Below are 23,627 nucleotides of genomic sequence, written 5' to 3'. Positions count from 1 at the left end.
TTGAGATCTAAGAAGATTAATCATCTTGCCAGGCATACAAGTGCAGACAATCAAACCAAAATCCACATGAACTGCTGACTACAAGGCCACTTGAAAAACTTTAATCAAACACATCAAAAACTTCTCCTGGTTTTCAAACTTAATTATCAACTCCTACAAACAGAAGCCATAAATATACGTCAGTCCTAGGCTGCCACAGCACATTTCTATACCTAAAGTGTGCATAAAGATAGAGCCAGAATGGCAAGCCATAGGACATTCTTGTACTCTAGAGTCCCGGGCTGCTACTCTGTGTGTACAGGGGAGACATGTGTGTGTTTAGCTGAGTTAGACATGAGGCAAACAGACAAGAAACAGCACAGGCAATGGTCTACACTGATTACTAGCAAAGACATTGAGAGTGTCATCACTGATGTGGCCAGTGTGGAAGAAACACCAAACACCAAAGCTAAAAGCGCTAAACTCCATGGTTAGAATAAAGTCACCGTTATGCAAAGCCATGCCTGGATTTGAATCAAGCATGGCACGGTGTCCTTGAGTAGACGCTAGACAGCTTTCAGGCCCTAGTTGCCCAAGATTCCTCAATCTTTCTCCTTTAAGATTTCTTTGCAAATCAATCTCACCAAAATGAACTCATGGAGATGAGGGAGTAGTGCGGCTGGCCCCAAAGGACCCGGTAACAACTCTCTCGCAGTCATGTACTTTCCTAAGAAAACATCTTGATGAGTCATATCTTACTGATCCTTGCCAGAATCCTGGACCCTGAGTAAAGAGTAACTATCACCTGCATGTAGCCCCCAGACTGACCAACACCTGCTTTGCCATTAACAAGATTACCACCAAAACTCAACATCACTGACCAATAAAAAAGAGACCAACACATGCACTGTGCATGAAGTGAATACACACCTCTCAATCAAGGCTTCAGTCTATAGCATCTGTTACCATTCACCCCACAAGGAGTTCAGGAATTGTGCAAAACTTCCCCAGATCTTTACTATGTACTTTAAAAACAAAAATTCTTAAAGAAAGGAAAAAACCTAAAAAGAAAAAAATTAAATTAAAAAAGAGAGAAAAAAGACAACATTCTACTACCAGCCAGATGTCACTGATGGGTTTGCTACGTATCAGGCAGGGATTTTACAAGATTTGCAAGAAGTCCTCCAACATCTGGTAGGCTAAATAACGATAAATGACTAAATCCAGAAATAAGTTAGCAGACATTGTACAACACAAGTAAGATTGAAATGATGGTCAGAATAATGCTTAATCAGAACATGAAAGAGTTGCCTGCAACCCCATGTTTATAATAGTACAATTCACAATAACTAAGATATAGAATCAACCCCATCAATAGATCACCAAGCAAAGAAAATGTGGTATATATACAATATGGAATACTACTCAGTCATAAAATGAATGAAATCTTATTTTTGCAGCTAAATGGGTCCAACTGAAAATCATTATGACTAGTTAAATAAGTCAGTTCCCAAAACACAAACACTGTATATTTGCCCTAAACTTATTGTTACAGACTTTGTAGATATTCTTGAGGAATAGTATTTGGGCTTTTTTGTTTTTGGTTTTGCTTTTTGCTTTTCATTTTTTTTCCTACTTCTGAGAAATAATAGACAGTTTTACCTTGATTTTTTCTTTCATTTTTCCCTACTTGTTATATGTTGATATCTTTACTTAATGTTGTGTTAAATCTGTGATTGCAAGGTGAAATGAAAATGTGCCATTGTAAAGATGAGCAAAAAACAAAGGAAATAAGGAAGGAGGATTGTGGGCAGGGAATATGAGCAAGAGGGAGGGCTAGGTGGGATGTATCACTCTCCCATAAATCTGTATCATGAAATATGTGAGACTTGTTCACTTTACAAAAGATCGAGTATTTAAAATTTTAAACAATCTTAAAATGTCAAAAAGAAAGAATTGGTAATAATATCAATTAAAGAACGTTCAGATGATACGTTGCAGACACACATGATAATTATGAGTACACATAGTCAAATATGTGGCATTTAAAAATTATAGTCATGTACTCACAGAGCTTGTTACTATGGAAACACATATGATGTCACAAATTTGACATTCTAAATGTAGAGCCAGACTGAGCAAGGAAACAACAGGAAATGGAGCTGGGGAGATGAAAATCTGTGTAACATCAAAAGAAGTCCAACAGATAAAGAAATGAGTCAAACATCTCTGAAACAGAAAAAAAAGGTGAGTGAAAAAAATGCTCTAGGTCCTTCCAAGGGAGCCTAAGAAATATAATTATCAGCCCATTCTTTACCTCTGTGAGTGCCCTACATCAATGAAATAATATTAACTTACAGCTGCATGTCATTTTAAAAAGGGAAGGACAGAAGTAGAGGTAAAGGAGATAAAACAAATGGAATGCCAATCCAATTAGGCAGCATGTACTGAACATATATGCTCATATGTTAGTGGTAAGAGGCAAAAACACAATCTGTTTTTGAAGAATGCACAGTAGGAAAGAGAAAACAAACACAGGGCAATTCAGTGATCATTCAAAATATGTGCAAAGGACGCATCAGTAGGTACAATTCTGGGGACTACCCCCATGACACACTGAGCTGGATTTTAAAGAACCTTAAATGGAAGCCAAAGTTACAAGTAAGTAAGAAGAATATGAAAATAAAGAGAGGTCATTTGGTTGAGGTACCGCATACAGACATATGGAAGGTAAAAGGCATTCAAGTTGGATGTGGGGCAGAGTACACCAGGAGGCTCCTGTGTCTGTAATGAAACGAATGAGAAGAAGGCAAAGCAAGAACCATGCTTTCTAAACACTGCTTTGAGTAAACAGAGTGCACATGCGTACAGGTGGGAAGCATTAGACATCATAGAAACCTGTTCACAAGGCTGTGCTCTAAGACTGCAGACAGAGGATGACCTGAATTTTGGAATGAGACAATGATAAAAAGAATACAAAAATGGCATTAGATTTAAGATAATCTGGAACAGAAGTTATAGGACATTATGATAGCTCTCAATGCTAGGAGGAGCAGTGCGAGAACAGATGTAAAAAAAAATATTAGAATTAGTACAAAAAGCACACCACTTAGCTTTAGCCATTCTGTGCAGTCACTTTTCATGCAGCTGATGTTGCTGTGATTTTTCCTGATGTAAGGCATGCAACATGGACAGTGAACAGAAACTACTGTCTGGGACCTTGACCTACTTTAGAACGTGGGCCTCATTAACAGATCGAACTAACGTTAATGCAACTGAAGTCAGTGAGCTATCATGAAACAGTCCAAAGGAGTGTTTTCCCCAAGTCAAATTAAGCTGCAGTTGTGTGTAAACATTTCCATAAAGAAGCCTATCTCCTAATGCTTTCCAGCTCAGCCTCCCTTCCTAGTCAATAAGAAATCCCTTCTCAGTATAGATGGTGTGGGGATTTGGATGGGAACAGAAGACACATCTGTCAGTATGTCTATGAAATTAAGGCAACAGACTGAAAATAACACTAATATTGCTGAAGCTTAGATCACTGGAACTAAAATTATTCATATATTAATAAAAACTGGAAAATACTCCATTCTGCATGGCAAATGAAAAAAAAATCCATAAGAACCAATCAACAAGATTCACAGAAGCCAAGAAAAATGTTGTGTGTAAGCACCATCCAATCAAAATCCAAATCATGCCAAGCCCTGAGACGTGTCTGATGGCACTGCCACGTGATTACTTATCTCAAGACTATGAGCCCATAAATTTATATTAAAATATAACATACAGAAATATATAGTCCCCACTTATAAAATATGTATCTTATACATGTGAAAGGTAATACCTAATGTTTACAAATTCTTTTTACATTGGGAAAGATGAATTCTATGTTTTAATTTACCTTTTAATTCCCAAACCCAAGGTTTTCAATGCCTCTGACGTTAAAAGTTAATAAACATCTTTTGTTTCCATATTAAGAATGAGGCCGGGATGAGGTACTCAAAAGAAAGTCTCGAAACGGAGAAAAGAAGGGATTCTGACAAGTCAGGAGTTCGTCTGAACTCTCAGGTGAGCTCATCTTTGTCTTGCCAGTGAGAAAACCAAAGAGCAGAGAGCGCAGTGGAAGAGGTCAGTAGGCAAGGAGGCTCCAGGAGACCTGTCAGCAGTCTCCAGCTGTGCCAAAGGGACGTAGCCCAGTATCTTCATGAGGAGACTAAGGAAAAGCTAGGAATAGTGGGCCCCTTCCCCTCCTGCCCACACGCCCCAGCTCCATAGAGATTCTGTGACACAGAGACCACAGCAGTCTCCTCTGCTCAGCCCAGGAGAGGAGACTGGTTGTTGTTCAGACCTGGGGGGGTCGGGGCGTCAGGCCGTTGCATTGACCATTTTCTGCACAATCTTTCAGATGAGGCGTGCAGTCAATCCGAATCACTCGCTGAGATGGTGCCCCATGCGTGGCCACGCGTCGTGTAGACGCTGCCTTTGTGCAGCTGAGGGAACAATCCTTCCCAGCCCCTGCCGCACAATCCGTATTTATATTCACATGTGCCTGTTGTGGCATCAGGGCCAGCAGATCACCATGACCGGGGTGAGCAGAGATTGCACTACTGATTTGGGAAGGGAGCCCCAGGCAGCCGGGTGAGGGGAAGGATGACGTGAGGACTAGAATCTCTCTACCTGCCCCTCCAGTCTCCTCTGTCTGTTCCTCCTAAAAAGTATGTCTCCTGTGCAGGTGCCTTAGCCCTGTGGCAGCCTGCGGTAAGGACCAGCAGCTACCCTCACCTCTGCAGTCTGGTTACACTGACAGAAAGGTCTCTTCCACAATGATTACTAGGGCTAAACTTAGGGGAAGAATTAGAAAAACAGAAGGAGGCACGGTCAATTCTTCTGATTTGGACAAGAGGAGCCGTGGATGACAAAACACTAGTAATGAGATTTGCTTCTCAGATTTGCCAGATGTTTTGCTGGGTGGGTCCCAACTTTGTTACTTCTCATCTTGGGCTACAGCTAGCGTAACACAGGACTTTTGTTCCAAAACAGTCTATAGAGACCAGGGGGCGCTGTAACCTGACACAGCTGTTCAGTAGTGCCAGCTTAGGAACAGCAGGTAAGGTATCACACCATGGGCCGTCCTCTGTCCTTCACAGGGATCCCAAGAGTTGCCAACACAAAACACAGACTCTCGGGGCAATGTTGTGCAAAATCAATGGTCTCGAACGTCACGGAGCCCCTCCACCAGAGCTCCATCAGCAGACGAACCCAGAAGCAGAAACACTAGTGTTAAGGTAGGCTAGCATTATGAAGGGGAGGAGAGGAGGTGTCCTGCACATCCTAGGCGCTTCCCATGCTCTAAGTCCTGCTTTACTACTGGGAAAATCGAAGCACAGAGAAGCAGCCTAGGGTGTCACAAGAATGAGCCACGCAGCCTAAAGTCAGGCACAGTTCTCTTAGCTTAGAAAATGAACAGCATTTCTTTTCTCCCTCCTTTTGTTCCTTCTCCTCTCTTTCCATTCTTATCTTCCTTTCATAAATATTTATGGGGTACCCATGACACTCAGAATAGGTAAAGAAAAGGTCATGACAAGAAAAAGCAAACTTAAGATTATTAAACTAAATGTGTCTGGGGTGCTTAACTAGACCCAGCGTGTTAAACATATATCCTAAATATATATTGAAATTTAAGGTATTACATGCAGGAGAAACAAAACAGACCCAGCCCTGGAGAGGACATATGTTCCCATCAGATTCATTTTTTTGTATCAGGTCTCATTAAATAATCTTATCAAGAACTCCCTCTGGGTACCATTTGACACAGTCAGAATAAGTGAAATAATACATGGATGCTTAACATCATCATGTCCATCCAAGCAGAGCGGTGTCCTCTGGAAAGGTCTCCCTTCCCACCAGGAACATGACCTCTGCAGTAGCCATCACTGCATCAGCCCCATGGCCACAGGGAGAGAGGACGTGGGCCTTGTTTGTGCAGTGTCCTGATGAGAACCTGAGACTGTTGTTCATGGAGTCCATGGAGAAGTAACACACTGAGACCCTGGGCAAGCAAGTCTATGACTCAGGTCCTCTGGGCTCCCTAGGTTCCAGGGCAGACAGGCAGGGGCAAGAAAAAGCAGAATATTTTAAACTATGCCCAGCTCTCAGGGTGAAGCTGCTGATGGGAGCTTCATGTGTAAGCTGCTGATGGGAGAACTGTCAGTGAAATAAAAGCAGACAACCTGTGATTGATAGAAATAGGAACTACCTAGAACCCAACATGCCTCTCCCCCTGAGGATCAGCCAGTGGGGAACAGCGTAGGAACAGCTTGTGCACCTGGGCTGGACAGAGATGGGGACAGGAGCCCCCGTGTGGGAGGGCTCCAGTTCAGCTCCTGCTTTCTTGCTCTAGCTCCCCAACAGCTCCACTACCTCCCGGACCTCATCCACCTCCCCCAGCCAGCACGAAGCATCGCCACCAAGACCGCAACCCAACACGCCTCCACGTACATCCACCACGCGTGACATGCGGCAGCCCACAGCCCCTGAGACTCAGGCCAGCAGCAGGCGCACCAGCAAGAACTATGACAATGCAGACACCTGGAGTCAAGGAATGGGGCGCGAGGCCCGCGAGTCCAGGGATTCGCAGTCCTGGGACTATGGGCGGGACCCGCGGGACACGCGCTCACTCTCGCAGTCACGGGAGTACACACGCACATCCCCCAGTGAATGGAAGCCATACTCCCAGCGCCGCGTGCTCTACCCGCCCTCCCTGCAGATGGACAGCGACTGCCGGTCGGAAATGCAGCCTTTGCAGCAGCAGCAGCAGCAGGAAGAGGAGGACGACGATGAGGAAGCCTACTGGTCATCAGTGAGGACTCTGTATGAGAAGCTGCCCAGCTGCTCACGTCCCAGGCCTGTAAGTGCCTCTGGCCCAACCCTCCTCCCCAAACCCAGGGGTCCTCCATTGTCCCTAGCACGGCTGCTTTCTATCCTGGTCACCAAGGCTGAGCCCATCCTGGCTCCTTTCTTGTCTGTGTGACCGCCTGTCCCTTCTTCTCTCTGTAGCCCAAACCCAAGAATGCCATCACCATTGCTATCTCATCCCGGGCGCTCTTCAACATGGCGGACGACCAGAAAATCTACGAAGAGGAGGGCCTGGAAAAGTACATGGAGTACCAGCTCACCAACGAGAATGTCATCTTGACCCCCGGACCCGCCTTTCGCTTTGTCAAGGTAGGGACTCTGCAAGCTGCCACAACCCTCCAGTCAACCTGGCAGTTCGTTTGCCACCCTTGACACCACTGCCCTTTCTGGTGGGCCGGGTTAGCCAGGTGCGGCTGGGCTTCCGCAGGGGGCATCTAGGCTGCAGGAGACTCCAAGGCTCACAGCTGTGGATGCAGGTGCTGGCCTGCCAGCCATTCGCTCTAGCAGGAGCTGCTGTGTCCCCTCCTCCCAACGGCACCAAGAAACAGCTAATGTAAGGACTTTGCAGTCTTGAGTAGAAATAAAACGCCTTGTTGACATTTGATGCAATTCACTTGATCCATTTGGCCGAAGACATAGCGCCTTAGGATCATCAAGATGCTTTCTGCACTTTAGATCATGAATGAACACTGAAATGTAATACAGTGAACCCTAATTCCTTGCATACCTTGTACAGACAATACACAAGAATACCTTCACCATGCACATGCAAAGGACAGCTCCATAACATGTGGGCACAAAATGCTTAGGGGATCAGTGGACACATGGGAAGAAGAAAAAAACAATTCTGAAGGAACACTTTGAGCAATAGTACGTGTGCCCTCTGTGTACCCTATACACTCACATGGGAACAGTACAGGCATGATTGGCATGGCATCCAAGCAAGGGTGGTATGTGACTTCCTGAAGCATTCCATATTTTTTTAAATGAAGATTTAGTTGGTTGACACAGTAACACAGAGAAAGGTAGAGACAAAGAAAGGCCTTCCATCCACTGGTTCACTCCCCAAATGACTGAGCTGGCCCAGACTAAAGTCAAGAGCTAGGAACCTGACTGGGGTCTTCCATGCGGTGCCAGGGGCACACGTCCCTGGGCCGTCATCCTTGATTTGCCCAGGTGAACGTTAGCCTGAACCAGATCAGAAGTGGAGCACCCAGACTCCAACCAGGGCTCAGATAGGGGAAGCCTGCCTTGTCAGCAGCAGCTTACTCTGCAGTGTAACAAAACCTGCCCCCACAGTCCTTGTTTTCAGAACAAAAGCTAATGAGATTAACAAGGAAGGCAGATTTTACAAAACAAAACATAAGCAAAGCATTAAAGGGAGAGAAGATTGATCTTTCTACCTCTCTCCCAGAGAGAATTCTAGGACACCAAGTGTTGTAACAATTTTCAACAAACATTCTCCATGCAGTCAGTATTAACTGAGGTCCCAGGCATGCAAGGCTAAAAATACAGAAATGAATGGCATGAGCCCGCCTTAAAGGAGCCATCATCTGTCAGTGAGGTGTCTTCAGTGCTTGAGTTTGCCCCTGATGATTTGCTCTTTCTCGGCCTCTCACTGCCCACCTAGCCTGCCCCTCTTCACACACACCCATGTTTGCAACCCTCAGGCACTGCAACACGTCAATTCGCGGCTCCGTGATCTGTATCCTGATGAACAGGACTTATTTGATATTGTACTGATGACTAATAACCATGCCCAAGTGGGAGTACGGCTTATAAACAGCGTCAATCACTACGGTAAGTAAAATAAATACCATGTGGAAGACCAGCTCGCAGCGCTGCGAGAGTGAAGCCATGCTATTTTGCTAACTGTGGCTGACCCTCTGCAGTGTCTTTGATACGGACACCCCCTTCTGCGTGAGGAATGTTTATTTGCCTATGTCAGAACAGGAGAGGCCATGTTCATTTTTAACTTCAGCGCAGAGTCGGGCTCAAAGCTCTGGACTTAACTTGTCAAGTGTGAATTTCAAAGTCTTAATCCCAGGTCCTGCGATATATTTCTCTGTTTTATGTTTTTCACTTCTGAACTTGACTTCAAGGAGCCGTCAAGCTAAAGGCTTTCGCTGCGTGATCAAGCTTCTCGTTCACCACAGATCCGTGTTAAGGTTTCAAGGTTTCACCTCTCTTTCTCTTAAAATCTGATTCTTCCAGGCTGCTCTTGCCCCCACACACATCAAGTGCACGCTCATGCTAGCGAGATGGTCTTGACTTATTTACATGGAAAATGGGACTGGGTCTTGTTTCTCCAGAGTTTTTCACCAGTGTGTCAGGACTTAAGGAGAGAAGTCCCCACTCTCCCTATCACACAATTACCCGACTTCTTTAGTGAGGCACCTCTGATCTGTTTTTCTAAGTCATACACACAGTCCCCTAAGTAAAGTGAAAAAAAAAGAAGGGTTTAAATCGGGCCTGTTTAAATTCTAGGCCTACATTGGGCTTCTGTATTCGAAGTCAAGATATAAATAGTTTCAGTGTATATTATGCTATTCATAAGACTAGTGTCTTACTGAGATATACGTTATTTTTAATAATGCCTCCTTCACAGTATTATGAGCGGAAAAGAGAAAACAACTATGTTGAGCTCAAATGAATGGCAAATAGTAATCAGTCAAGCAGTGAAATCTGACATTGTGAGACCTATCTTCTCATTGTTTTTTTAGTAGACAATTTAGGTCAATCCATTCCTTGCCACATTAAGTCCATCAAGGCTGGACACACAAGGAATCAGTTATTGACCAGTGATTCTGCTGGTGAAATTATAATTAAGCTCAACCTCTCGTTAAGTCTTGTTTATGGAAGCAAAGGCTTGCACCTGGAAAAGTTTGTTGCTTCCCTTCTCTCCGTGCTGAGAGCATTTCTCTTTGCTGTGGTCATCATTAGATGAACTACATAAGTCAATAAATAAATAAATAGAATCAGTGGTTCTCCTTGTCTGGCTGTAATGTGAACTGTGAACGGTGGCATGTAAATAATTTCTGAAGCCCGAGTGTCACCAGACCATTTCTGAGTCATGAAATCTTTGAGCATTTACAGCGTCCACTTCGGTGCCACTTAGGTCCAATGTCGGCTTAAGTGCAAAAGTGAAAGCATTTTGAAAATCGCATTCCAATTGCTGATGCAGCCCACCCAGGCTGTTGGACTCTACAGATGACAAACAACTGACTAAAGTTACTCAGCTTTGTATCAGATGCAACTCTCAACTTTATTATATATTGTACCTGCAAAGAACTTTTAATAACTATGTATTTTATTACATGAATGTTATATTTTACATATCTATCACCACATGTTAATGTTTTTTTGCTTTAATCAACATCTCCGCACTGAACTGTCTCTACATAAATCAAGAGTCAGAATATTCCCTTAGAACAAATATCTTAAACAGAAAAATATGGGTCAAAAAGTATAAACTCAAAGCTCTTGATACATTCTTTCAGTTAATTTCTAGAGACTTATCTAAATTTATGCTTTCATTCTTAGCATACATTAATACTTATTTTACATATTTTCTTACTGAAAGCCAGAATATGTGTATTTTTAAAATTGGTGCATATTTAAAAAACATTTATTACTAAATGCTTGCATTAAAATTTCAAGACAGAATAGAATGACAATTTTGGTTGTTTTGCTGTTTTCACAAAAATAATTTAAGTTCTAGTATAACTGATTATAATCATCACTGTCATTGAAAGAAATGTAGAAGACACTTAACCTATAGTGACACCTTAACAAAATCTTTCAATTAGAGAATATAATTCAAGGAAAACATTGTTATTCTGGCCTCGAGAAGAATCAAACTTAGAAGTGCATACCATGCCTGCATGTATTTTTATGCCCCCATTTCTTTCTATGTGGTGAGGATTGCCTTAGGGAACAATGTGATGGTAAAGTAGGTTAAGCTTCCACTTGGAATAGACATTCCATATCAGAGGTCCAGTGTCAGTCCTGGCTGCTCTATGAAGGCAGTGGATGAGGGCCTACAACCTGGGTCCTTGCCACTCAGATAAAGGGCCCAAATAGTATTTTTGTCTTTTTGGTTTTTGTCATGGTCTTATCCAGCTGTTCCAGGCAGATAAAAAAACATATGGGTCTCTTTCTCTCTTTCTAGTCAATAAATAAATTCTGAAGCAATAATGTCTTCCATACAAGTGCTGTGAGAGGAAATTGGCATGGTCTTTGTTGGTCTATAAACTGTTAGTGCACCAAACACACACACTGCTACATTAAATAGCTGAAAATATTTTTAATATTGGTACTATCAAAGCAATTCCAAAGTCTTGGAGATTTCTAAGAGAGCTTTGCCTTGAAATTACAGTTCACTTATTTCTAAGGCAAATTTCACTTGGCTTTCCAGTGTTTAGTCTTGACTGTAACACCTTTTCTTGGATGTTATTAGGCTTACTTATTGATCGCTTCTGTCTAACTGGTGGAAAGAGCCCCATTGGTTATCTGAAGGCGTATCTGACCAACTTGTATCTATCTGCGGATTCTGACAAAGTACATGAAGCAATACAAGAAGGTATTAGTCTTATTTTGTCCCTCTATTTAATAGAGAAGTATGCACTAATAGTAATTTGTAGGGCAGATGTCCTAGGTGAGTCTACTGTCCTTGTTGATGATCCTGCTAAGGTGCTCCCACATGGACAATCTAAATTGTCATTGAGAACTCTGACCTGTCTGGAGGCAGGCATCTTCAGTGACTGTCCTGTGGTTTATTTACAGTTCTCTGCGTCTGTGGACGTAGAGACCACTAGATGTAGCGCATAGACAACTGCCCCAAGATGTGTGGTTATGAAGGGGAGTTAAAACATCAGGTCTGAGAGAAAGCAAACTTCATGACCCTAAGTCAAAGATTCATCAGTCTCCTTCGTCTTTCAGGTATTGCCTCTGCTACCATGTACGATGGAGCCAAAGACATGGCCTACTGTGACACACAGCTCCGGGTGGCCTTCGATGGGGATGCAGCCCTCTTCTCTGACGAATGTGAACACACTGTCAAGGAGCACGGGATGGACAAACTCTATCAACACGAAACAATGTTTGAGAATAAAGCATCTGCTCAGGTAGGCTCACTAATCTCCAATGAACTTATTCTCCAACAAGTGAATATAGATTTTTTTTTCCATTGGGATTACTTTTATTTTAGGCAAGCCATTCCTAATTCTCTGATCCTTTACAATTTTTTCCATATCTTTAGTGAATTTTTTCTCTTTGAAACCTCTCCAGCTGACTTTTTAATATTGTGTTTTATATCCTTTTGGAAAATCCTTCTATGATTTTTTTCATTATACAAATCCACCCCTTCTAAATTATAAATAACAAAGGTAATGCAGTTTACAAATAATCGATTACAACAAATAGGTTCTCAGAAATAGATTGTTTTCAGTAGAGCAGCAAGCATTTGATGAGTCTCACACTCCTTGACTTCAACTCAAGAAAGCCATCACTTAATTGAGGAAACCTATGAAGCCAAGTGCTTGGAGTAAATTTAAAAAAAACAAAATAAGCCTCCAACAAGCAGGCACAAACAATGAATATGTAATCAAACTGGAAGAAAATATTAGCTGTTTTAGAATCCATCTATAACATGAAGTATTAAAATCAAGGTGTGAAAAGCACAAAATGCACAACTCTTAAGGTACGGAAATTTGAAACAGCGAAGTATTTTCCAAACTGAATCTGAATTGATGAACCCTTCTGTTTTAATTCATGAATGCACCCAAGGAATTGCCTTTTTATCTCAGTTCTTCAACTTACTCTAAATTTAAATATTGTTTTTGTTTATAGTCATAAAAGTATAAATAACCCAAGTAGAAGCTGCAAAATTTTATTAGTGTCTAACTTCACATTACAGCCACACATTTTTACCTATGTATGTGTCTGTACATATTTATTGTGTACATGTTTATTAAGAATATTTTGTAGGAAATCTGCCTATCTCCAGAATTTTAAATTGTACAGTAGTACCATACCATACAATGCCACATTGCTAACTGTACATACTATATTCTAGAACAGAGCTCTAGAACTGATTTATCTTAGCATAATACATGTTGTTCCCCAACACAGGATTTTATGGTTTTGAAAACTATATGATATCCCATTATCTGTAACATATTTTTATTCATGCCTGTCAATGAAAATTTACATTTTAGAAATCTTAGCTACCATGAATAGAACTGCAACAAACATGGTACCCATACTATTTTACATTCCCACCCAAACTGTATGAAAACTCCAGTTTCTCCATGTCCTTCCTCACTTACACTTATCTTTTGTTAATAGCCATCTAAATTGGTGTGATATATCTCATGATGGTTTGATTGGCATTTCTTGGGTGATTAATGAGATTAGTTATATTTAGTATCTTTTCATAGTTATCTTCTTTACAGAGATACCTAACTCAAGTTCTTTGTATATTTTTAACTGCCTTTTTGAGGTTTTTGTTTGTTTTGTTTGTGTTTAAAGTATATGCATGTATGTATGGCACACATTTTCCCCATTCTTGTATACTGAGTTCACCCTGTTATTTTCTTTGCTGTACACAACTTTTTAGTTTGATATAATACCACTTGCCTATATTTGCTCTTTAAATCACCTTTTTCTGAATTAAGTAATGTGAAGGTCAAACCTAGTTACTGTAACAATATCCGACAGGTTTCTAGTAAATCTGCCAGCCAAATAGCTATGTCAGCACAAAAACACCGCTGTTTCTTTGTATCAAATTAGTTCACTGGTAGCAGGTGTTGTAGCCTGATTATGACAATGTCCCAATTTTCTCAAATGGAGCTAAGTCTGAAAGTCACCAGCAAATGGGACAACTGAAGAGAATTTGACACCTCTCAGTGCAGCAGCTCCTGTGCCTTCAGTACGGCACAGTGAAAGGCAAGGGGTGTCTCCTTATTTGTTCTGTCTCAGCTCTGTGTGTGTGTGTGTGTGTGTGTGTGTGAGAGAGAGAGTGAGAGAGAGAGAGTACGCTGTGGAAGTGTAACTTACATACAGTAAAAATCATCAGTTTTACTGGATAGTTCTAAGCATTAAAAAAAAAAAATACATTCAGTTGTGAGAACTCTACCAAAATCAAAACACTCAACACTTGACTGAAATCACAGAGTTCTCTCAAGTTCCTCTGTGGTCACATATCTTCCTATCTCCAGCCTGTGCCAACCACCAATGTGGGCCATCTTCCTGAAGTGTGGTTTGCTAAAGCTCACCCACATCACTACATGTGTCAGCAGTTTGCTTCTCTTATTGCTGAGCAGCATTCTGTGTCTGTAACATATTATCTTTACAAATTTACCTGTTGAAGGACATTTTGGTCATTCATGGTCTTTGGCATTTCCAAACGAAGCCACTTTAAATATTAACATATTAAGTTCCATGTGAACAGAATTTATTTACTTGAATAAATACGTGGGAGTGGAATAACTAGGCTACACAGTCACAATATGTCTAACTTTCTAAAAGAGTGTAAAAAGCAATGAAGACATTGTGCAGTCTTAAGAGGACCATCAAGAGATTTTGTTGCTCTACATCTCTGATGTCTTTTGGCTTTAGCAGTTTCATTTTTAAATTTAGATTTCTTTAGTAATAAATTATATTAAACATCTTATCTGGTGCCTTGGATCATTATTCATCTCCTTTAGTGAACTATCTTGCTGTTTTTTTGTTGTTGTTAGATATCTTTAATGACTGAATTTTGGGAGCGAATTAGACTGGATAACATCTTTTATCAGAAATGCTTTGCAAAAGTTCTTATTGCATAATTTTTTCCTTTTAATATTTCCAATGTCTTAATAAAAAGAAACACACTTGTTAAAGTTAAGCTTACCCAGTTGTCCTTTCATGGATTGTATTTTTGGTATTATATTAGGATGCCTTTTCCTAATTCAAAGTCATAAAGGATCTCTCTTATGTTTTACTTTGTTTATTCTCATATTTCGAGTTATAATCTAGCGTGAGCCAATTCTGTTTTTGACTAAAGTGTGTGTTTAAGATTCTTTTTTTTTTTCCTATTTTTGGAAATCTTAGTTGCTTCACCATTGTCTGTGAAAAGATTGTCTTTCTGACCTATATCTCTAATGTAGATATCCATCATTCTATTAGTATTACATACTCTTGATTTTTTGTAGCTTCAGTAGAGGTTTTAAGTTGGGTGCTTAGTATTTACTAAAATTACCTCTCTTGTCACATAGATTTAATAAGCAGTTGGGGAGCAAGAATCTTGCTGGAATTTATATTGGAAGTGCATTTAATCCATAACAAATTTGGGAAAGAACAGATACCTGAAAAACACTGAATCTTTCATGGAGTGTGGAATATAGATCCAATGATTTAAGTCATTTTTTTAAATTTTCCTCTTTGTTTTTGTTTTGTTTTGGTTTTTGTTTCCACATTGAAAAACAATATATTTTACAGATTTATACTTAAACATTTCATATTTTTTTAAAATTAGTATTGTGAATGTACTTCTAAAACACTTAATGTTATTTGTTTAACACTAACACATGGAAAAATAATTATTTTTCAGGTACTCAACCTGTACCACACAAATTACCTAGTCTTAATAACAGTTTAATAGATTGAGCTATTTCTAAGTACACAATAATTTTTATTACAATAAGGATAGTTTTATTTCTCTCTTTACGTGTTAACCTTTAACCTTTGGTACCTTATCATCTTTTTAGTACATTCAGTGCAGTGTCTAGCAATAGCTAGAAAGTAGGCATCCTTGCCTTGTTTGTGGATCTGACGTAGTCTGTCATACTGCACATTATCTTCAGTTTAAGATGCCCTTTGTCAGGATGAAAGAGTTTACTTTTTATTTCTAGTTTTTGAGAGTTTTACTAATAAACGGATGTTAAACTTTGACTAAAATATGTTTTTTCACCTATCAGGGGAAACATGCAGATTCTCACAGTTAGTGGTAAATTCATCAGCACATTCACTAAGTGTTGCAGCAGCTTTGCACTGCCTCGTAGTTCTAGTTTGCTATGTAACATCATCCTATTTATCTATTGCTGGATCCAATTTGTGAAGATTTGAAAATGTTTTGCCTGCATGTCTTCTAAGGAATATATGTCCACAGATTTCTTGAAATATCTTAATCTGATTTTGGAAACAGAGTAAGACTAACTTAATAAAATATGATACAAACTGTTTCAAATGTTTAGTAGAATTTTTCCAGAGAAGCCATCTGGTCTTGGATTTTTTGTTGTTGTTGTTATTGTTGTTATTGGAAAGCACTGAACTAATAACTCAGTTATACTAACAGTTACCAATTTATTATTCAGATTTTCTGTTACTTTTCTCATTCCATCCCTCTGCTTATGAAAATATATTTTCCAAGAAACTATCTTAACTCATTTCAGTCATTACACTTACGCGCATAAACTCTTTTTCACAATAGTTTATCATGCTTTTAGTAATAGTGATATACCTTTACTTTTATTTCTGAGATTATTAATTTGTATCTTTTTTATACTTATTTAGTTTGGATGGAGGTGTACCAATTTTATTTGAACTAGTTGCCCCTAACACTTTTAATATAGAAGCAGAAATTGCTAATTTAAGACCTTTCCATTCTCTTCTAATATAAGAACTCAATGCTGCAAAATTTCCTCTAAACTCATTACCCCACAGATTTGCATAGGTGATGGTGGCATTCTCATTCAGTTTTTTTTTAAGTTTCCCTGTGATTTCCTGTATAACTCATGGGTTATTTATAAGTAGACTGATGACCAATTATCTAGAGGGTCTTTTTTATTATCTGATCTGAGTTTACCCCCCTGTTACAAAAAAAAAAAATACAGTTTGTATTATAACTTTAAAAATTGCTGGGATGTATAAGATATGATCTACCTTGGCTAATGGATTTTGTGTCTTTGAGAATAATAGTTGTTCTGTCGTTAATGGATTCAGTGCTATATAAATGTCAGTTAAGTTAAGCCAGTGAAGACACGTGTTACTGTTCTGATACTTTATATGAATGGCAGTTTTCTGTCTACTTCTAGCTCTCATTGAAAAGACAAGGTTGAGTCTTCCAGTATAACTGAGGATTCACCTATTTTTGTCTATGATATTGGTTTTGCGTCATGTATTTTGAGTATCTCTTGTCTGATATCCACACATTTTGTCTTCTGGATATCTAGAAATCCTTTCCATACACAGCACTCCTGCTGGGACTCCCATTATCACTATAGCTGCTGTTGGCTCATTAACTTTTTTTCTTTATTGTATCTTTGTATAATTTTATTCCATGTCTTTATACTTTAAATTGTCATTATAATTAACGTATTTTTCATGTAAACAGACTTGGTGCTGCCTTTTTTATATAACCCGACAATCTCTGCTTGCAGTGTTGTTTATTATACCATTTCAGTTTAATGTGGTCACTGCTTTGGTTGGATTAAAATCTGTCTTCCATCTGTTGTTTATTCTTGTGTTTTACTTCTGGATTTATTATTGTATGTTTCGTGTTTCATTTTATCCCCACTTTTGGCTTATACCTCATTTAAGCTTTTCTTCAACAGTTACTGCAGGGCTTACTCTATATTACTTCAAGTAATCACCGTCTAGTAGCAAAGCATTTTATACCCTGTCATATGAAGTATAACCTTTGCCCCTCCTGTGTTTTGTTCTAATTTTGTCACACAAGTGTAGTTAATCTATGCTATAAACTCATAATACTATGCCTCTAGTTTTGGTTTTTGTAGTATTTAGAATGAATAAGGATAAGACAAAGTTTTCATATATATATATATATATATCCCTCTTCATTAAAGCCATTCTCAGGGACAGGCCTTGTTTGTTATAGATGAAAAATTTTCCATGCTTTTGTATTTCTTCTGCCCGGGTCTTTTGAACATTCATATAGTACAAATCTGTGGGCACGGAATCCTCTTTTTTCTTAACTGAAAAAGTCCTTATTGCTGTTTCACTTTCAAAAACTGTTTCACTCTATAATATATTCCAGCACTTTATAGATATTACCTTTTAATTCTTTGATTCTGAGGAATAACACTTTGGAAACTTTTTATTTAAACCCCTATATGTAATACTTCTTTTTTTTTTTTCTTTTCCAGTTGATTTAAAGATTTTGCACATTTCTTTTGGTTTCAGGAGTTTGGCTATGATGTGTGTATGACAGTATTTCATTTCTATGTTCTTTTTACCCATTCTCTTTCAATTTGTATAATTTCTGTTTATCCACATTCAAGTTTACCAAGTCTGTCCTCAGCTATGTGGACTGCTGATAAAAGGCATTCTTCATTTCTTCATCACTGGACAACATTTACTTTCAACTCTTCTATCTTCCCTGTCTTGGCCAAAATCACTCTTTTACTCATGTATGTTGCCTAACCTTAGAGCAGATGCTGAACGAGGTGAATCATACTTATTGTAAGTTTCCTCTGTTGGCTTGATGACATCAAGGGCACCAATACAATTTTTTTTATTTTTTTCTGAAAAGTAAATGGCATTTTTGTCTATTTGAATTTATTTTTTTTTCTATTTGAATTTATTATGGTTTCACAAATCATTACTAGTTTGCCAGTCACAGTGTGTAGATACAGAGGATTTGATTAGTATTTTATCTGGCCATGAACTCGCCTCCTTCTCAGCTAGCAAAAATTCTGATGGATTGAATCAATATCATCGGGACTTGAACGTGTTTGAGGTTTTTGTTACCGTGGTTGCACACAAGCAGCAAACTTTTCCAGCTTGAAGCTGAATCTAATGGTGTAAACTTGTTTCTGAGATTTTTATTGGTTTTCTGGCTGTGCCTTCAGCTTTCTGCCTGAACCTCAGCGAAGGTTGCCACACTCTGACCCTCCCAGCAGCTGCTCACCTCCACCTGCTCTCCCATATTCCTGTGGACAGAGGGAAGACTCCCCGAGATCATTCCTTTCCCACAGTGACAGTGCATGTTCAATGATCTGGATTCATACTACATACATACTACATTCCTCTCCCTTCTTCTAACAAGAACTCTTTTCTTTCATTTCATCTTCCATAATAACAGTGGATCCTGCTCATGGTGCAGTGCATTAACTCTGTGAGATACTTCTTCCAAAAGGATAAGCTGTTTATTCCTTAGGGTTTCAGGTGGAGTTTTAGTCTTTTCCCACATTGGTATCTGCTCATATCACCCAAGTTGTACTAGAAAGCATGACTTCTTTCATCTTGTAACCTTTCTGATATTTTTCTTGCACATTTACCATAGCCCATGGACAAAAGCCTAAAAGATAATGTGACTCTTTTGTGTTTATTGAACCCAGAGCTTCTATCATCCCTCTTCAGCCCACACTTTTCCTTATCAATTTTTTCCATGACTCAAATAGTTCATACTTGCTTGTGCAGTGTCTGCTATTTCTTTCTCTAATGCTGTGCCCAAAGGATGCCAGAGCTGCCATTCCTCTTCTCCTTGAAATGTGCCTGTTTTCCTTAAGTCACATGCTAATTGCCCATCTTATGATCTCATCTTACCGATGATCTCAAAAAAAGCTATGTTTTTTTTTTCCAGATGTTCTTTTTTTTTTTTCCTTAGAGTGGGAGTAACCATTTTTCTGGCTTTTTACAGCTTAGTTAAGCAAATTCCAAATGTTTTAGCTCAAATGACTCCTTAAAAATCATTATTTTTTTAGTAACTTCCCCTACTGCTTCTATATTTTAATTGATAAAGTTTATATTTATATTACTCTACAAAGTTATAAACTACAAGAAAACATAATAAAACTTGACAGAAGAAAATCTGATGGCTGCCTTTAAGAAACATGATATAAATTTAGCGATTCCTATTCCTTCCTTTGGAATTTATTCAGAATTAACAAGAACTGTTTCCCTCTGTGTTTCAAAGGCAAATCATTGGACCCAGTACAATGCCTAAACTTTCCCTTGCATGCACCAGGATCCCATATGCTCGCCTATTCATGTCCCGGTACTCCACTTCCCATCCAGCTCCCTGCTTGTGGTCCAAGAAAGCAGTAAATGATGGCCCAAAACCATGGGACTCTGCACCCACAGGGGAGACCCGGAAGAAGCTCCAGGCTCCTGGCTTTGGGTGAGCTCAGCTCTGGCCATTGTGGCTACTTGGGGAGTGTACAGGCAGGTAGAAGCTCTTTCTCTGTGTACTTCTTCTCTCTGTAAATCTGCCTTTCCAATAAAAATAAATAAATATTAACAGAAAGACAAATTGTGGCCAAGCTAGTTCCACCAACTAACACCACACCAATATTGCTACTTTTTCCAACTACCAAGCTATGGGCTACTTTTTAAAACATATGTGGAAGCCTCTATCTTTAGAAAATATACTTAATTACTTTTGCTATAAATCCAACTTCAGAGAAAGGATCACACAAATCATTTCCAGAAAACAGTTTTCAGTAGAATAGACATTGAGGCAACCTTTCAGCTGAAAACAAGGCCATCTTCAAGTATTATCCTCAATTACCCCTCAGAAATCAGCAATTTGTCCAACGGAAACCAGCTTACTTTGGCATGAGTTGTACAAAGAGAATCAGCATGGAACATATGCAGAGATATTAGGAGGAGAAAAAAGGAGAGAAAGAACAAAATCAGCGAACTAGAAAATGTTGCCACAAAACAGAAAAAAATTGGGACTGAACATCTGCCACATTTTTTAGAACTTAAAGCAAAACCATTAACCCAAAATGTAAAAATCAGAAAAGAAATGATAAAATGTGTTGGAAATGAAACACTAAAGTAGATATTAGAGATCAAATAACAAGAACAGATTACAGGTAAAGAAAACATACACATTAGCAGACTCCCTGAAGGAAATTGTATTTAAATAAGGTATGGTTAACTGCAATCGTGAACATTTAGAAAAACATACAAGTTAAAAAAATCCAGAATCATCAGATATTTTGCGTATGTTAAATGTTTAACCTGTAACTAAGATTAAAGGACTATATGGGCAGTCGAGAAGACCCAGCAAGGTCATCAGTGAGACATGGACCTGTAACATTATTTAACTACACAGATAAATAATCTGGGAGCTATGTTCATAAAGATCCTGAAGTACTAAATGAGTGTGTGTTAGGGAAAATATCGAGCATTTCTCAAATTTCCCACAGCAGCACTTGATAGCAAAAGTTATTAGAATATTAATCCATATAATATAATAGAAACCAATGATCCCATATCCAGGCAAAAGTTGGAATAAAGAGGAATACACTGTTGAGAGCATACTATGGCTCTGAGATGGTTATTTCCATATGATATTCTTCCAAGAAGAAATATTATAGGACAAATTTTGACCAACACGCAAATAAGTGAATGTGCTATGGTAGAGAGGCATAGAATATACCTGTATTGAAACACAGACATTAAACGCAAACACTGTAGAAGTCAGGGTCACTGAAAAAAAAAATATGGAACTTCACAATGCAGAAAATCACGTAACTAATGAAAATAGAAATGTGAGAAAGAAAGTGGAAGTATAAATGTGCTGATACCATCAGTTGCAATAACCATTCAAAAAATGAAATGTGAATTTGATAAACAGAAATAGAATTCAATGAAGAAAATGTAAACACATGATAAATAGGTAACAATCAGATAATGAAATAAATAGGAAATTAGAGACTGGAATTTAAAAAATAAATCAACAGGGTTCTAATCAACATCACATTTACAAAAGAAACAAGTTGAAGGAAATAATGCAAGTTCTCTTATACACCAGAAGACCCATGTCCCCTTCTCTACACACACAAGAAAGATGCAGATTAATGTGTAGCCCTATAAAGTCTTTAAACACAGGGATGTAATAAAAAAATCACAATACAGAACCAATATTATCTCTATAATATATACATAACAGATTAATATAAAGTATATATGTAATATCTATATATGGAATAAAAGCTCAACTATTGTTTCAGAAATGACAAAATCTGATTGTATATTCTATATAGGACATACAGCTAACACTAAGTATTCAGAAAAGATGAAGTTATACGGAGGCACTGTAAATATAAGATGAGGTTTGATTCAGGCAAAGAAAATCATCGAATTAGGTAAGGGAAGACACTTTATGCAGTAAAAAGGCACGATGCACAAAAAGAAAACTTTAAACTAGCTCTTCAGTTTGACTGCCTAGAGTTTGTTTAGAAGGAACAGCTATCCCAGTTACTACAAATAGTTGTATCACCTGTCCTGTTTCAATTATTTTTGGAACATTCTTTCACTCTTAAGATATCTGGTTTTAGAAGATAAATGATAGGACTGCCCTAGGTTTACTCCAGGAGTGAAAGAATGGTTGCACTGTATGGATTTTCAGCACTGTGTCACCAGGCTCATTCACAGTGCACACAATATGTAAAAGATTACATATACATACATATATACACACACACGTATGTATATGTGTATGTGTGTGTGTGTGTGAATTCTTATATAATTCTTGTATGGCTCTATTTTTTCCAATGACTTCTGGTTCCCAGGATCACAGCTTTATGTATGTTCCTCTTACAGGGTCCCCTGAAAGCCTTTCTGGAAGATTTAGGCAGACTGCAGAAGAAGTTTTATGCCAAAGATGAACGGTTACTCTGTCCCATCAGGACCTACCTAGTTACAGCCAGGAGCGCAGCCAGCTCAGGCGCCCGCGTGTTGAAGACTCTTCGCCGCTGGGGTCTAGAGATAGACGAAGCTCTTTTCCTTGCCGGAGCCCCCAAAGGTCCCATCTTGGTGAAGATCCGTCCCCACATCTTTTTTGACGACCAGATGTTCAACACTGAAGGGGGACAGAAATGCGGCACCATTGTGGCTCATGTACCTTATGGCGTTCATCAGAAATGCAGCAATTAGGGATTGGGAGAAGAAATAAAACACCTGACAGTCTGGTATTAGAGATGCCACTTCTTTGGGCTATTTATGCTAATTAGATAGGTGTTTCAGAAGACTGGACCTCAGGACTTAGCAAACATTTGGAAATGTTTTCTCTTCATGTTTGAACGCTCAAGTTACCTTCAAGCTACTTCCCTTTAAGCTGTCGGTGATGTTGAATGCCACTGCACCTAAGTCCATAAGTCTCAGTGATGACTCTTTAGGATCATTCTAGAACCTGAATACTTGAATGTTTAAGGGGCTGCTTGAGAAGCTAACTAAGCTTCGCCATAACACTGCTCATTCTTAATTGTTAATAGAATAAATGATTACCCATTATTGTGCTAGAACAGGGGTGTTCAGAGGTGGACTATGATTAAGTGCATTCTTAGAACCTAGATTTCTTTTATTCTGTTTCTTTTATGACCACCCTTTTAACCCATACTAAATGAAAAGGTCACTCCAACTACCCGCACATACCAATTTTGACACTGCTCATTCAGAAATAAATCAGTTGGTTATGCTGAAAGGTGTATTTCTAAGATGATCTCTAGATCAAACCCCCGGGAAGGTTTCTTGACAGCCTATTGCATGGGTTAGCTGCCTCTGGAACATAAAACTTCATGTTAGAACTCCGGCATTGGGCTTGACAGGTTGGCCCAATGACTTTATGAAGGAAAAACTTAAACTCTAAAAACCTCTTGGCCACTGCTTCAAAATGTAACATGAAGCATAGGATCTTGGCCCTTCATGGTTATTGTCTTGTGATTTTTGTTGTATTTCACCCAAAACTGGTTATTAACTAAAATACAACTTGTATTGAC

The 23,627-nt window shown here is 39.0% G+C and overlaps 1 protein-coding gene across 9 annotated transcripts; it reads left to right on the top strand.

The window, feature by feature from the left end:
- Positions 1–2,193: 2,193 nt before the first annotated feature.
- On the top strand, positions 2,194–22,817 carry NT5C1B (5'-nucleotidase, cytosolic IB). 9 transcript variants are annotated; one of them, XM_040992866.1, is made up of 10 exons: positions 2,194–2,226; positions 3,958–4,047; positions 5,127–5,264; positions 6,038–6,040; positions 6,380–6,886; positions 7,036–7,203; positions 8,565–8,694; positions 11,354–11,476; positions 11,836–12,020; positions 22,453–22,817. In XM_040992866.1, exons 1-10 carry the CDS (start codon positions 2,194–2,196, stop codon positions 22,783–22,785), a joined length of 1,710 nt encoding a protein of 569 aa, XP_040848800.1. In that variant the 3' UTR covers positions 22,786–22,817. The 9 variants fall into 9 exon arrangements, with proteins under 9 accessions (XP_040848800.1, XP_040848797.1, XP_040848795.1 ...); XM_040992863.1 differs by lacking the exon at positions 6,038–6,040 and adding an exon at positions 4,436–4,567; XM_040992861.1 differs by lacking the exon at positions 6,038–6,040 and adding an exon at positions 4,385–4,567.
- Positions 22,818–23,627: the final 810 nt, after the last annotated feature.

This window comes from Ochotona curzoniae, unplaced genomic scaffold (genome assembly GCF_017591425.1).
Source record: "Ochotona curzoniae isolate NIBS_2020 unplaced genomic scaffold, NIBS_Ocur_1.0 contig_883, whole genome shotgun sequence".
NCBI lineage: Eukaryota > Metazoa > Chordata > Mammalia > Lagomorpha > Ochotonidae > Ochotona > Ochotona curzoniae.
The sequence above is the reverse complement of the archived record's forward strand: the minus strand, read 5'-3'. Positions and strand labels throughout refer to the sequence as shown.